The sequence below is a fragment of the Cherax quadricarinatus genome, chromosome 45 (assembly GCF_038502225.1).
Source record: "Cherax quadricarinatus isolate ZL_2023a chromosome 45, ASM3850222v1, whole genome shotgun sequence".
Taxonomy (NCBI): domain Eukaryota; kingdom Metazoa; phylum Arthropoda; class Malacostraca; order Decapoda; family Parastacidae; genus Cherax; species Cherax quadricarinatus.
In genome coordinates, this window is record NC_091336.1 from 21,495,199 (window position 1) to 21,511,789 (window position 16,591).

The 16,591-nt window shown below is 43.6% G+C and overlaps 1 protein-coding gene across 1 annotated transcript in view; it reads left to right on the plus strand.

The window, feature by feature from the left end:
- The window catches only part of LOC128694942 (dual oxidase 2-like), a 142,454-nt gene that overhangs the window by 112,361 nt on the left and 13,502 nt on the right, over positions 1–16,591 (plus strand). The window contains exons 23-28 of the mRNA XM_070094358.1: positions 650–787; positions 2,304–2,483; positions 6,460–6,667; positions 7,039–7,159; positions 9,209–9,300; positions 13,655–13,789. Of these exons, the coding sequence (XP_069950459.1) occupies positions 650–787; positions 2,304–2,483; positions 6,460–6,667; positions 7,039–7,159; positions 9,209–9,300; positions 13,655–13,789 (874 nt within the window). The remainder of the gene's footprint in view (positions 1–649; positions 788–2,303; positions 2,484–6,459; positions 6,668–7,038; positions 7,160–9,208; positions 9,301–13,654; positions 13,790–16,591) is intronic.

Consider the following 16,591-nt stretch of genomic DNA (forward strand, 5'->3'; position numbering starts at 1 on the left):
TGATCCAGTAGCTACCAGTGAAGAGGTGGGGCCAGGAGCTATGACTCGACCCCTACAACCACAACTGAGTGCACACACACAACCTTGGAGTTGTCACGAAGTGGTGCAATCTGTAGAGCTTAGTGGTAGAAGTAGCACCCATACAAAGCTTTAAGAAGAGGTACGATAATGCTCTTGGAGCAGAGACTTGCAAAGGGGCAGTGCCAGGAGTTATGAATCTACCCCTGCAACCATATATGGGTGGGTATACTCACACACAAAAAAACACAGGGGTGGGTGAAAAGTGAAATAATTTGGATGAGGTAAGAGTAGGCAAACCTCAATACACAGCTTGAAGAGTAGACATGATAAGGTCCAAGAGGCTTGAAATCAGTGATGCCAGTGAAGTCTAAGAGACGAGGCCAGGAGCCGATTCTCGATGCCCTTCTGTGAGTGTACACTCACAAAATCTGAGACTAGGAGAAAGTTGAAAAAATCCTATGGCCTTTTATGAAAAGGAAAACCTCAATATTTTTTTTTTAATATTTTCTCTCGCTATTTTTTCCAAGAATTTTTAGGGAATATTTTTTTAAATAAAGTGATTTTTTTTAAAAAGCATTACCCCTGGGAATAAACCCTACATCTCTGTGAACTTCATTGTGTTCACCAGGGTGGAGAGAGAACACGCAGGACTCCGCCGTATAGCAGGTTACGGTGTTACTGTTACTCGGGGAGCTGCCTCAGCCATGATGTTTACTTACTCCACTCTCCTCGTCACTATGTGCAGAAACCTCTTCTCTGTTCTCAGGTGAGATCCACGATAAATTTTAGACCCTCATCTGAGTTTTTAAAAACAAACTTAATCTTCATGTGAGTGTTGATTATCCTAGGGAGCGCTAAACCCTTAGGGAGTATACAGCGTCTGAGGGGGGGATGGAAGGTATTCAGCATTAATTCCCTAGATCAAGAGCACATCAGCATCATGGAATTTCCCTTGAGAGGATGCGAGTGTTGAGGACATTGTCTTCAGGTGAGTTTTGAGGACAAACACTGTCATCAGGTGAGTTTTGAGGACAAACACTGTCATCAGGTGAGTGCTGAGACCAAACTTTGTCTTCAGGCGATTTTTCACTCCAAATTATATGTCTTTAAGGGAACTCCAGAAAGCCATGAGACCTACGGTACTTCCTGGCCTTCAGGAGACCTCTGGTTTCTTGAGAAACTTTTCTCGACCTTCAAGGTGACGTCTTGGAGCCAATTTATCTTTCTTTCATCTACAACGAAATTGAATACTTTTTTATGAAGAATTATATTCAATACTTATCTCAAGTTAAGCATTTAAGCAAGTTATATTATGCAATCGATGCCTCATTTCTGAGAGAGAGAGAGAGAGAGAGAGAGAGAGAGAGAGAGAGAGAGAGAGAGAGAGAGAGAGAGAGAGAGAGAGAGAGAGAGAGAGATAGAGATAGAGATAGAGAGAGAGAGAGAGAATCCTGAGTATTCTGAAACTAAATATCAGTTAAATCTTATGCCAATCTTAGCAGTAACTTACTCTAATGTTACCTCTCACACGTCCTTTCTTTATAAGTATCACGAAATGCATTGTTTATTCTCTCTCTCTCTCTCTCTCTCTCTCTCTCTCTCTCTCTCTCTCTCTCTCTCTCTCTCTCTCTCTCTCTCTCTCTCTCTCTCAAACTATCAGTTAACAGTGATCTACTTTGAGCATAATAATTGTAGTGTAGTTGTAGGGTAGTAGTAGCGGTAGTAGTAATAGTAGTAGTATGTTGTAGTAGTATTGGTAGTGGCTCTTGCAACAGAAATCAAGCTTCATCTCAACTATATCGACAGAATGACGAAATAGCCAGACATTAGCTGGTCCTGCCAGGGATGTCATAAAACAGGCATTGCTAACAAGTATTTTGGAAAGATGATCTTTGCACAGAAAATCTTCATCACAGACAATGTTTTGCTTGAAAGGTAAGCGTTATTAAATCTAATATATAATTCTGACTTGATAAATTGTCAAAAATGGACCGAAACGTTGTGGCCAAAACGCTGTTTCTATAAAAATAAGGCAACCATGTGAGGGAAACATCGTCTCTATTAAAAAAAAAGACCACTATGTGAGCGAAAAGTCATCTCTAAGGTTTCATCTTTCAGGGATACAGGTCGCCACGACATGAACCGTGAGACTCTTGCTGTGGTCACTCTCCCAGGTGCTCTCCTCTCCTCCACCCCTGCAGGTTTACAGCTTCCCTATAGTTATAATAATCCAACAAGGATGACAATTAGAAGAGAACAACTAATATGTAATATAATTCAAGGTCCACCGCCCTCCACCGGCTGTTTCCCTTCGACTACATGGTTGAGTTCCATCGCTACATCGGCGTTTGGGCTCTTATATGGACGGTGATGCACGTTATTGGCCACGCCATCAATTTCTACCACATCTCCACTCAAACCCCGCCTGATCTTACCTGCCTCTTCAGGGACTACTTCAGGCGGTGAGCTTTTCCATGTGGAACTTATTTTTGTTCATCTGTGACCTCTATTTCAGGCACGTGGACCTCTTCAAGGGGGGGCTCCTTGGCGTGGTGAAGAGGCTCTTGGTCTGAGGAATTAGACTTGTCAGACTCCTTCCTCAGACCGAACCTAATTACCCCGGTGCGGCAATTTTCGAATCGCCGGCCCGTTCCACGTCGGACCAACTCTGGTCCCACGCCTAAACGCCAACGACAATTACCTGCTGATGATACTTCTCCACCTTCTCGTTCTTCTCAGAAAAGATCGACACGTTCTTCACTACCTTTCCATGCTCAGTTTCAGACTGCACAATGGACTAAATTCTTCACTTTACGACCGACTTCCTCTACTGCCTATCTTTCTGACCACAGTATTGGCAAGGCACTCCTATGCCATGTTGGTAAAGATATTTCTTTTCATGCTCTTAAGAGCGGTACGTGCATCATCACCGTACAGAATGCTACCCAGGCTCATGAGCTTTCTCATCTTTCCCATATCGATACTGTTCCTGTCACTATTGAAAAACATCATTCCCTCAATTCTTGTAGTGGTACCGTCATTCTGCCCCATACCATAGTTCAACAAAATTTCCAGACATGTGGCACTGACATTCTCGAACAGCTGGAACTCCAAGATCTCCCAATCCTCAAGGTAGACACTTATGTTCTTCCTGCCCGCGGGCGGAGACGATACCCTAGCAATGTGGCTCGTTTAACATTTGACAGCCATGAACTCCCATCCTCAGTTTATGTAGCAGGACATCGGTTACAAGTTCGAAAGGTGATCCCTACACCGCAACAGTGTAGAAATTGCTGGCGATTTGGCCATCCAGCGAAATATTGCAGATCTATCGCCGATGACCATTCTAATATGTCTTGCAATCGACCTCCCTCTTGCCTTAATTGTCATGAGGCTCACCCTTCGTACTCTCGCCGTTGTCAAGTCTACTTAAACGAACGGGAAATCCGTTACCTCAAAGAGGCAGAAGGTCTCCCTTATGCCATGGCAGTTTCTCATCTCCGCCTCCAAGGGGGACTACCTCGTGTTTCTTATTCCCGTGTTTCAAAATGTCCCCCCACTTCTGGGATCCCATCTTCTGCAACCACCTCTGTGGTTACTTCTCCCATAGTCACTCATGTATCTAATTCTTTTGCTGTCCTAGGCTCAGACGTCCCTACTTCAACGCCTCAGTCTGATCTCGCCTCTTCGTGTTCTCCCTCACAAGCCTCAGTAGCGACGAGATCTCGTATGACACTTCCTAATCGTCCCTCTACTTCTCAAAAGTACAAAAAAGGTCCGTTAACACCTCCTACCCATCTTCCACCTCCTCATTTTACCTTCCCTGTCTCTGTACCTGGTTCTTCCCCTCTCACTGGCTCTGTTACAAGTGTAGAGGTTCACCCTCCTCCTCATACTGTACCTTCCTCCCCTGTTCCCTCCCAAGTTTCTTCCTCTTCTGCCACCTCCCAGGTTTCTGCCTCTTCTGTCCCCTTCCACGCTTCTCCAGTTTCCTCCACCCTTTCGCCCCCCCCTACCTTGGTACAGTCCATTACAGTTCCAATCTTTACTCATCCTTCCCCTACCATTTGCAATATTGTCTCCCATACGACGTCTCTGAATTCCGAAACACTTGAAGCAATCTCTGAATATATTGCAGAGACCAAACCATCAATGGACACTGATCCACCCCTCTGTTCCTTCTCTCTCCTCTGCTCCATCTGCGCAACTCCTTTCTTCACAGTGCACCATTCCTTCTCTGCTTGAACATTTTCCACTGCCTCCGCATGTGGACTTTTCTAACCCCTCTAGTCCATAGGAACCCCTACCTGCGGATTTCAGGTATCTTTATCATTGCCAATCATGGCCTATTTACAGTGGAATATACGCGGCCTCAGGGGTAATCGGGGTGAGCTTCAGATGTTACTCTCCCAGTTTTCCCCTGTTGGTGCTTGCTTACAGGAACCAAAATTACACTGCTGTTATCTCTCCCATCTCAGGCTATAATTTATTGTATTCTTCAGATCCTTTTCCTGATGGGACCTTTATTGAAAGTGCCCTTCTTCTACGCACTGATATTCCGAACCATCAGCTATTTGTTCGTACTTCGCTGCATTACACAGCAGCCCGTATCCACTTGTATAGGTGGTATACGCTCTGTTCTTTATTTGCTCGCCGCCCCTGTTTACTCCGTCCCTTCTCTCTTCGCCTTCATTCGCTCTTGTCTTCTCTTCAATTACCACCTTTCTATGTTCATGTAGTATCTCACTTTTCCCTACCCCCTTGCTCGAAAGCCCAACTGTCTACGGTCGCTTCCCGCTCTTTTTCTTGACCACTTTCACTCTCATTCTCATGCCATTGCTGTGTACACAGATAGCTCTAAGTCTTCTGACGGCGTAGGATTCGCAGCAGTGTTTCCGGACAGCGTCGTACAAGGGCATTTACTATCTTTGGCTAGTATTTTTACTGCTGAATTGTATGCCATCCTTGCAGCATTTATCCATATTGCATCTATGCCTGTGTCATCATTTGTGGTTGTCTCAGACTCCCTTAGTGCTTTACAGGCTATACAGAAATTTGATACACCTCACCCCTTAGTCCTCCGTATCCAACTTTGGCTACACCGCATCTTTACCAAGCATAAAGATAGTTTTTTGTTGGGTGCCTGGTCAAGTTGACGTACAGGGCAATGAACAGGCAGACACTGCTGTGCAGTCAGCAGTACATGACCTACCAGTTTCATATAGAGGTATTCCATTTACAGACTATTTTGCTGCAATATCTTCCCACCTTCACACCCGTTGGCAACAACGTTGGTCTACTATGCTCGGCAACAAACTTCAATCTATTAAACCGAGTATAGGTTACTGGCCGTCTTCTTATCACCAGTGTCGAGGTTGGGAGACTACTCTCTCCCATCTTCGCATTGGCCATACTCGTCTTACTCATGGATATCTCATGGAGAGGCGCCCTGCTCCTCTCTCTGAGAATTGCCAAGCTCCATTATCAGTCAGCCACATTCTGTTGAACTGCCCACTTTATCAACGAGCACGCAGAATTTACCTCCGTCGTCGTCTTCGCTTCGCTGCTCTCTCTTTACCTTCCCTTCTCGCTGATGGACCCACCTTTCATCCGGACACTCTCATTGACTTTTTGACAACTGACTGACTTCACGAATTCTAATACCTTCAGCCCTTTCTACTTCAATCTCTTGCTACCCTCTACCCCCGAACTATCCCCTGCCCCGCTGTTTTCTGTAACCTACTGATCATCCCTCCTCCCTTCTGCCATCCAATACCCTCGCTTCCTTCCCTACCCTGCAGCGCTGTATAGCCCTTGTGGCTTAGCGCTTCTTTTTGATTATAATAATAATAATCAGGCACGTGGAGGATAATTTCCCCCCCTTTCTATTTTTTATGTGGTTTCTATTTTTTATGGGACTTCTGTTTCAGGCTGAAGGTGCACTGTCCTTGCATTGTACTTTTTTTTCTATTTGATATTTTTTTTAACGTCTAGTACAAGCAGCGTATTAGAAGTATAAGTTTAGTTTTAGTATCTCTCAAATAATTAACCCTTTATTATAATAATCATAGAAATAATTTATGCTTTGTTATAATAATAATAGAAATAATTTGTCCTAGTTAAATATCGGGTGTTGAAAGACCTTCCACAGGATTCTCGTATGCATTAAATCAAAATGTGTGTACTTCCCGCAGGCTTCCCATATCCACTAACCCACAGCATGTATAACCTCCAAAACACTCGCGTACCTAATGAACCTAACCATATATGTATACCCTTCTAGGATTCTCCCCACTCACTCAACTATAGCATGTATAGTTCCCACAAGATTCACGTGTCTGCTAAGCTACTACCTGTATACCCTTCCAGCATGTAAACAACCTCCGAACCATGTACTTTCCACATATACACTAAATCACTCTCTAAATACTCCCACAGTACCCACGTACTGCCGAAGTTCCACTACTGGTGTTGGGAAACCATCACTGGCCTGACGGGGGTCTTCCTCACCCTTCAAACTGCTGTTATCTACATCTACGCATTCTTCGGCAGGAGGCACTTCTTCCCTTACTTCTGGATGACGCACAACTCTTACCCAATTTTTTATTTTCTCTTCGTTCTTCACGGCTCTGGAAGGCTGGTTCAGGTCTGTTGTGAGCTAATATAGTTCTTTCGTTCGGTGCTGCGGGGGTTATATATGACTATTTATGACAGCACAATGAAGTAAGCTCTTTTGTTAAGGTCCTTTGTGTCGTGATTTCATTTTTTTAAACGATTGAAACTGTGCAAACAAAATTGAAGAACGCATACAATGAAGGTCTTTCCATGCACAATTCAACTGGATTTGCTGTTTCAATCAGATCTACAAAAAATTTCAATATATATAGAGGAACTTTATGAGAGACCTTACTGTACTAATAAAATTAATAATATAAATAATCAACAATATGTCAGTTATATAATAAATCAGTAATATAATAATAATGTTGGTGAATAATTATTGTTTTATTCCCGCAGCCTCCATTCTTCCACTTTTTCTTCCTTGGTCCGTGTATTCTCTTCGTCTTAGACAAGTTGGTCTCTATCTCAAGGAACAAGATCAAGATAGATGTCATAAGCGTCCAGCATCTGCCCTCCAGTGAGTTTAGTCATTAATTCTAACTACATACAGGAATTTACTGTATTATAATTATTATATTCATTAGAAAGTGCTAATTCCGAGTATATGAAGGTACACCAGAGAAATATAAGGGAAACAGCACGGGTTACAAGAGAGTACCGAGGAGAAACAGAATGGGACAGAGTAGATAAACAGCAAGGGATACACTAGTAATGTAGAGAAACAGCAAGGGTGCACTAGTAATGTAGGAAAACAGCAAAGGATACAGTAAATAACAAAAAGGCACAATACCGTGACTGGAACGATACACAAATAACCCGCACATAAAAGAGAAGCTTACGACCATTGACAAAGTCACACTGTGACTTTGTCAATGGTCCAAGTCGGACCGAAACGTCGTCGTAAGCTTCTCTCTTTTATGTGCGGGTTATTTGTGTAAAGGATACAGTAGCGAAGAAGTGGGGCCAGGAGCTCTGAATAAGTCCCTGCATCCACAAACAGGCGAGTACTAGTAACGTAGGGAAACAGTGTGGGATACATTGGACCAGTGGTTCTCAAACTAGCAGCCATTTCCAGATTTTAGGGAGGCCACGCATGATTAAAATAAGTTACAGAAGTTGCAAGAAACTCTGGGAAATCTGAAGTGAATAACATTTTTATTTATATTTTGACTTAGGGGAGAATGTCACTTCTTAATAATCATTTTGTTTTAATAATCAAAATGCCAATGCAGTTTTAATATTTACAAATTACGGTGCTAGCCACTTTTAAAGGATGAGCTCAGATTACACGGGTGCAGTGTCTGAATGACTTGTACTGGATTGAGCCACTGAACTTAAGTGTCCAAGTACACTTGTGTATCATCACTCTGAAAAGGTAATCGAGCAAACCATCTCAGTCTCCCATAGGATATCTTTATTATTATGGGAAGAGCTAATCTCGAGGGACTATACAACTCTGGGATATCATTGGGAAAGCATGTGAATGTGCTTGTCTCTTGAGAGTTATATTGCACTTGACTCGTACACAATCTATTTCCACATCGTTGTGTGACTATTCTGTTTTACATGGTTACTGTTTAACATGTGTGAAATATTTGTACACATCCATTTTTTTCTTTTAAATACCTGTCACTATTGTGCATCACTATTCTTTACATATATTTTTTTTTGTGCTTGACTGATGTGACTCACTTTAATATTGCACTAAATTTACGTACGTGTGTTTGACTTTTATATACGGTGTACATTTTGGAAAAAAAACTGAAGGGTGACTATGAAAATTTTAATGGTTTCTCTAGATGGGCCCTGAGTAAAAAAAAAAAAGAGAACCATTGTATTAGAGAATGGAAAATAAAAGATTATGAATAGAAATGGCGTTGGATACACTAATGTGAGGAAGTAGCGAGGGATATACTGCTTAGGGAATAATGTGGGATACACTAATATAGGGAAACAGCATGGGATACACTAATGTAGGAAAATAGCATGGGATACACTAATATAGGAAAACAGCATGGGATACACTAATATAGGGAAACAGTACTGGATATACTAGAGTAACGTAGGGAAAGAACCTTTGAATAGCAAGGATAAACTAGCCACTACCATCAACAGTATTTTTTTTTCTTATTCGTCGGTATTCTCCCGGCCTGGGTCTTTTCCAAGTAGTGGTGACCCGGCCTTGGTTTCCCATCTGGGGAGTATCTCGAGACCTAAGTCTCCCATGGGAGGTACAACTACCCCCTCATCTTTGGGACCAACTGTCCCCAGGCCTAGCCACATCCCCCGCCCTCACGGGGCTCGTAGAGAGAAGCTAGGCCTCTGGTCTGCCATCTACCTCGCCTCAAAGGGGCTCGTGGGGATGGCAGTCTTATGAGCAGCAGGTGGTAGCAAGCTCAGGCCTCATCCACAGTATAAATATGGGATTTATAATAAAATTAGTTTTTTCCTATCAAAAAGCTAAAATTTTTACCATGTTTACATGTGAAACTCTAAGCCCACGGCAGTCCGTCGGTACAAGAAATGTAGAAGCGATCCTCTGTTAATACAACTTTGTTCTTCCTAGATGTTGTTCGCCTCGAGATCAGACGACCGCCCAACTTCAGCTTCCAGTCTGGTCAGTGGGTCAAGATTGCCAGTATAGGCATAGGAGAACAGGTTTGTGAATATTGTTATTAGATTAATGGGAAAATGGTAAATATTATGAATTGTTCAGTGAATAGGTAATGTGAGAGCTGGTGTAATATCACGGGCGAGAAGGCCAGCGCTTTCATAGCCCCGATATGGAATAGTTGTAAGGTAAGACTGGACATAACTTCGCCTCACTACTTACTATACATTATGGGGGACTTTGCTCAGTTCTACTTAACTGGGTACTCATCACTGAGTTTTATTACTGAATAAAAAAAATAAAGGCGAAGAAAGTGAATACTATCTTTAACATTATGGCAGTTTATTAATACATACTTATTTCAATACCATACTTGGATACTGAGGAAGATATCTAATTCTAGGAATAAACCAGATGTGGCGTGCCTATCTCAAATATCATAAGAAACTGAATACAAATAACAGTCCTTAGTAGATTACTCTAGCAGACCAGTTACGCTCCTAGCGGCTGTATGCCCGACAGAGTCTGGCCACCAATTATTCTACTGGCTACTTTCCAATAGCTCATAAAGACCTGTATACCCTAGTTAACTCCTGGCTAGAGGCGTCAGCTCTCTTGGGGAAACTCACCACTTGGTCTCCACGGAGCTTAGATTTATTTCCTTAAAGGGAACCGATGTGTGAAGATCAGCCTGGATTCCTATTTTTATTGATATTAACTGGAGTTCCACTTTCAAGATGTCACACTGGGAGTAATAAAGTTTGATATGAGGAGGAGGAGGAGGAATGCAGTTATTCACCACAGTTATTCACCAGCACCACCAAAATCAACAGCCATTCTTCAACAAATATCCCTCGAGGGAATAATCGTTGAGAAATTTCAGAGCCGTAGAGGTCCTACAGGCCTGGAAAAATTAGACGTAATCAGGTTTGATCCAAGAAAGAAAAAGGTAACTTGAACTCTCTGAATCAAGAGCGTTTCACTAACATCTTTGATAATGCTTGTGAAGGGGCGCCATGAGTACACTAAAAGTCAGAAGTGTCGGTGGCCCAAGACTGTTCAACTGCCTCCCAGCATACATAAAGGGGATTACTAATAGACCCTTGGCTGTCTTCAAGAAACTGGACAGGCACCTAAAGTCAGTACCTGACCAGCCGGACTGTGATTCGTACGTCGGTTTACGTGCGGTCAGCAGTAACAGCCTGGTTGATCAGGCCCTGATCCATCGCAAGACCTGGTGATGGCCTGGGCCAGGGGGAGTTGATCTCCGAAACACCTTTCAGATATACTCCAGGTAAGGATTAATTCTTCGCACAGATTTCTAATTGTATTGCGCAAGATACAATAAATGGGAAGCCTCACGTGTTTTAGGGAGCCATTGAGGAAAGCAGGAGGAGGCACGTCTCACCTCAGTTAACAGCCTCAAGTGAATGAGGACAAATGGTCGCGGGCTGTTGGTATAATGTTCGCCAAGACCGGAGTCCTGGCACGGGTCTTAATCTTGCGATGACCCGTCTCTGGCTCTCAAAGGAGAAAGAGTTCTGCAATGTTGCAACGTATGGTGATTAAGCATGGTCGTGGGCGACGGTAGTGTACCACAACTACCACCGACATGTGGCAGCACTGAGAGTGATGCGCCTGTGATGGAATTTAAATAGCTACACATCAAGGTACCCTACCGGGGGGAGCAAGGTGTCCCGTAGTTCGATCGCTAGCGCACTCAGCTCACACGCTGAGGTCCGGGGATCGATTCCCCGGTACGGCTGGAAAATATTAGGACGTGTTTCCATAAGACACCTGCTGTTCATGTTTACCCATCAGTAAAATGGGTATGTGGGTGTTAGTCGACTGTTGTGGGTCGCATCCTGGGACAAAATTGACCTAATTTGCCCGAAAAGCTCTGTATAACAAGCGGCTTCTATATAGTAGTATGTCAGTGATGTCAGCTAGGTATGTATACCTTGTAAATGTACTTGAATATATTATTATTATTATTATTATTATTATTATTATTATTATTATTAAAGGCGAGGAGTAAAGGGAAATGTTTGAATTCTACAGAAGCGTTTGAAGGCTTGATCGTCCATCCACTATTCACAAACAAATATTTCTCTCGCCGCTAGGCTTATATTTGGCTTCTACTTGTGATTTTTTTTCTTTTTTTTTTTTTGCTTTACATGTGTGTGTGTGTGTGTGTGTGTGTGTGTGTGGGTGGGAGGAACACTTTTTTTATGGGAGAGGAGGGGGCGTGGGGGACTTTTAGCTCCTAGCTGCACATCTTAAAACAATTTCTGGCGTTAATGTTTCCTGGCTGCTCTAACCCAGTCATACCTACTTTTGTAGATATTAAGTTGGCCTATCCCATTTCCTTATAAATCTCATTCGGCTTATCACCCCCCGATACTAAAAAAACAAAAGCTGATCAATGTCTATAGTTTCCATTTGCGACGCTTCACCCATGTGCGTCGCATTTTAAAGTCTGTCCTCATCTGCTGCACCACATAATCTGTGTTTCACTGATGAAGCTTAGAGAGGGATGGATAGGGGGGACTCTTAAGATTAAACCTACCTTCCAAAGGCAAATTTTATGTTTTCAGTTAATTTTTTACCAGTGCGTCCAAAAGCATGATAGCTTAATTTTAATCAAAACTAGGCGCTAAACCCATCCAGTCTAAACCCATCTGGCAGTCTAAAAAAAAAAAAAGGAGACTTCATTTTTGCTCTGCGTAAGGTCTGTTTATTTACAACTTCTCTAGTGCCTCCAGTATTATTTTCGGCAACGTCTCAGGACTTTATTACGTCTGAATAGGTTCCATCTCCTCCCTGTTTCTCCAGGTGTGCTCTCGCGGTCTCTCTCAAACACACGTACGATCATTGTTGATTATTAACTCTGCATATGGATATTCTGCTACACTGAGACATTAGTGAAGTTCGAATCCGATATCTTCCCTGCTGGTCTCTCCACTACTAGATGCTCATGGATGAGTTCCCATGCTGGTCTCACCATTACTAGATGCTCATGGATGAGTTCCCATGCTGGTCTCACCATTACTAGATGCTCATGGATGAGTTCCCATGCTGGTCTCACCATTACTAGATGCTCATGGATGAGTTCCCATGCTGGTCTCACCACTACTAGATGCTCATGGATGAGTTCCCATGCTGGTCTCACCATTACTAGATGCTCATGGATGAGTTCCCATGCTGGTCTCACCATTACTAGATGCTCATGGATGAGTTCCCATGCTGGTCTCACCATTACTAGATGCTCATGGATGAGTTCCCATGCTGGTCTCACCACTAGATGCTCATGAATTTCCATACTGGTCTCTCCACTACTAGATGCTCATGAGCTCCCATTCTGGTCTCACCACTACTAGATTCTCATGAGTAGCAGTACTATTAGTCACAGAGAAGCACCAGGCCTGTTGGAATCATACAGCATCAGTCGCTAGCGCACTCAGCTCACACACCGAGGTCTGGAGATCGAATCTCCGGCACGGCTGGAAAACATTAGAATGCGTTTCCATGTGACTCCTGCTATCCCTATTCACCCATCAGCATAAAATAGGTACCTGGGTGTTAGTGGACTGGTGTGGGCCTCACCCTGGGACAAAACTAACCTAATTTGCCCGAAATGCCCTGAGCATAACAGCGGCTTTCTATATAGTAGTATGTCATTGACATCAGCTAGGCCTGTGTACCTTGTACATGTAATTCTAGAAATAAAATATATTATAAAAGGGAAGAAGTCCTGTTTTATCCAAGGTGACAATAACTTCAATTCCCATGATCGAATCTTTCACCGGCATCAAGCCATCTCCTCCATCTTAAAGGGACAAGAAGCATGGAAATACGCAACCTATAATTAGTAACAGTAACCACTTGCTTCCTTCAAGAAGAGTACTGATGGTATCTTGAACTGATGAAGGGGAACTTCTCTGTCCTTCTTCATCCCAAGCCTCATTACCTTCCATATTCAAGCCTCCCCTTCCTTATCTCAAGTCTCATTATCACCCATATTCATATCAGTGAAATGCTTATATACTCGCACATTTTATATATTTAAATATATAAAATCATACTTAACAGTGATCAGATAAATTTGAAATAGCTGAAAAAAATGCGTGCAAGTAGAGATCCTCTTCTCTAGTCCTGTCTGTTTACTACTACTACTACTATCTCTCTCTCTCTCTCTCTCTCTTTCTCTCTCTCTTTCTCTCTTTCTCTCTTTCTCTCTTTCTCTCTTTCTCTCTCTCTTTCTCTCTTTCTCTCTTTCTCTCTTTCTCTCTTTCTCTCTTTCTCTCTTTCTCTCTCTCTCTCTCTCTCTCTCTCTCTCTCTCTCTCTCTCTCTCTCTCTCTCTCTCTCTCGGAATCTCACTCTCTCTCTCTCGTCTACAGGAGTACCATCCCTTCACATTATCTTCAGCACCTCAAGAGGAGAACCTCACGTTACATATTCGAGCTGTGGGACCGTGGACCAGGAAGCTGGCAGAAGTGTACCAGGAGCAAGACAAACATCAGAAATATCACCAAGTGAGTGGTTATACATATATCCCCAACACCCACAGGTGAGGAATAAAGGGTATTCATAGGTTAGTGAATATAAAAACACCAGCAAGTGAGCAAATACACTTACAACTATTGTATTTCAGGTGTTATAAAAGCATAAAGTTACTGGATATGAGTGGAACGCAACGATCTAAGTGAATCTTGTTAGTAGAGGAATCTGAAGTCATGTCGAATTTATTTTAACAGATAATGATTTAATATTTTCTAAGACGAGTCGGGATGCTTCGACATGAGTGGAATATCTATTCAAAATATGTTAAGATATATTGATTTATTTATGTGAACTCACTGGAGTTCCTTAACTTGATTGATGCCTATTGGAGCCTACATGGCGTCTGATTTCCTTGCCTCACTTAACGAAGAAAAGACAGGTTGCGGAATGAGCTTTTGTTGGGACTACGTTTCGTTCTTCGTAGGACAATAAAAAAAAGTCGTCCCAACAAAAGCCTGTGCAGCAACAAGTCTTTTTTTAATCTTTGCTACTGCAGACGTTACGCCATTGGAATCCCCTCTCCTAGCATTAAACCATTCACTCCTCAATCGTCGAAGTTATTTCTAGCGCCTCAGTGTCATATCTGGATGCGTATCTTCGCTCAGTGTGTCTTCGCTCCCTCGCTTCCCCTCAGTTCAAACAAAATATCCATGCAGACTGAGATTTTCAACGTTCTGTGAGCGTAACATGGAATCTTGCGGTCATGAACCTGAGTTAGTGCCACTGCCACGTATTTTTTTCTGTACGACGGTGTCACCCAAATATTGAAGTGATGAAGTTTACTTAAGTTGGTCATATTATAATCATAACTAAGCGCTAAACCCACAAGGGACAGTTGGTCATAATAGGCTCATACGATTGCAATGAGCAACTCAATAAAGTCTTAACGTTCTTCGTGCAGGGGTAAATGTGTGATAATGTAAATGCAGAGGCAACAGGAGAATAAGAAGCAGAAGAAAATTTGAGGCTGGAGAACAAGGTTAAAATCTCGGGCATAGCAAAGAAGTGTAGTTAATTTCCACTGAGATTCTTTAAGTCTTTCCAAGGATGAAATCAACAGTTGACTAGCATCCAGTCAGCTTCCTGCTCCGCCCAGGACTGAATCCGGGTTCTGTGGTCTTAAGCTGAATGCAATACACGATCATGTCCACTTGAAATCTGCTATTAATGAAACTGAGTACAGCCAAAAAGTATAATGACAGCAGTACACTACAGGATTTTCACTATCACTGTGTGTGTGTGTGTGTGTGTGTGTGTGTGTGTGTGTGTGTGTGTGTGTGTGTGTGTGTGTGTGTGTGTGTGTGTGTGTGTGTGTGTGTGTGTGTCTATAATGGTCTTCCTCTCAATACGTTCCTCCTTTTGATACGACTGCTGATAAATATGTTTAACCAAATCACAAATAAATTAACACGAAGACAGTTTGAGATAAGACGAAGATATTTGTTTTCACTAAGGTATTTCAGTATTAGTACCACTAATAGTATTATCAGATATATATTATTGTATATATATATAGAAATTCAAAGATTTTTTATTCACTGGGAAGCGCTAAATCCTCACGTGCCGAGGAAGTTGGAAGTAATCAGGTTTGATCCATGAAAAGGTGGATTCCTCTAAAATCGCGGATCAAGAGCCCCTCACCAGGTATCAAGGCATCCCTTTCCAGTGTCGAGGGACGATGTATAGCCAACAGAATGGTTAGAACAGGTGCAAATGCCGAGCAAAACGTTTAACGAGACTACCTTTCAGATCAATACAAAATGATATACCGCATGTTTTTACCAGCATCAGGTAAAGTGTGAGTAGTGGAGGAGGTGAGGTATAGCCAGCAAGGTGCCTAGTGCCTAGGCCAGGAAGCACAGCAGGTTGCCTAGTGCCTAGGCCAGGAAGCACAGCAGGTTGCCTAGTGCCTAGGCCAGGAAGCACAGCAGGTTGCCTAGTGCCTAGGCCAGGAAGCACAGCAGGTTGCCTAGTGCCTAGGCCAGGAAGCACAGCAGGTTGCCTAGTGCCTAGGCCAGGAAGCACAGCAGGTTGCCTAGTGCCTAGGCCAGGAAGCACAGCAGGTTGCCTAGTGCCTAGGCCAGGAAGCACAGCAGGTTGCCTAGTGCCTAGGCCAGGAAGCACAGCAGGTTGCCTAGTGCCTAGGCCAGGAAGCACAGCAGGTTGCCTAGTGCCTAGACCAGGAAGCACAGCAGGTTGCCTAGTGCCTAGGCCAGGAAGCACAGCAGGTTGCCTAGTGCCTAGGCCAGGAAGCACAGCAGGTTGCCTAGTGCCTAGGCCAGGAAGCACAGCAGGTTGCCTAGTGCCTAGGCCAGGAAGCACAGCAGGTTGCCTAGTGCCTAGGCCAGGAAGCACAGCAGGTTGCCTAGTGCCTAGGCCAGGAAGCACAGCAGGTTGCCTAGTGCCTAGGCCAGGAAGCACAGCAGGTTACCTAGCCTAGTGCCTAGGCCAGGACGCACAGCAGGTTGCCTAGTGCCTAGGCCAGGAAGCACAGCAGGTTGCCTAGTGCCTAGGCCAGGAAGCACAGCAGGTTGCCTAGTGCCTAGGCCAGGAAGCACAGCAGGTTGCCTAGTGCCTAGGCCAGGAAGCACAGCAGGTTGCCTAGTGCCTAGGCCAGGAAGCACAGCAGGTTGCCTAGTGCCTAGGCCAGGAAGCACAGCAGGTTGCCTAGTGCCTAGGCCAGGAAGCACAGCAGGTTGCCTAGTGCCTAGGCCAGGAAGCACAGCAGGTTGCCTAGTGCCTAGGCCAGGAAGCACAGCAGGGTGCCTAGTGCC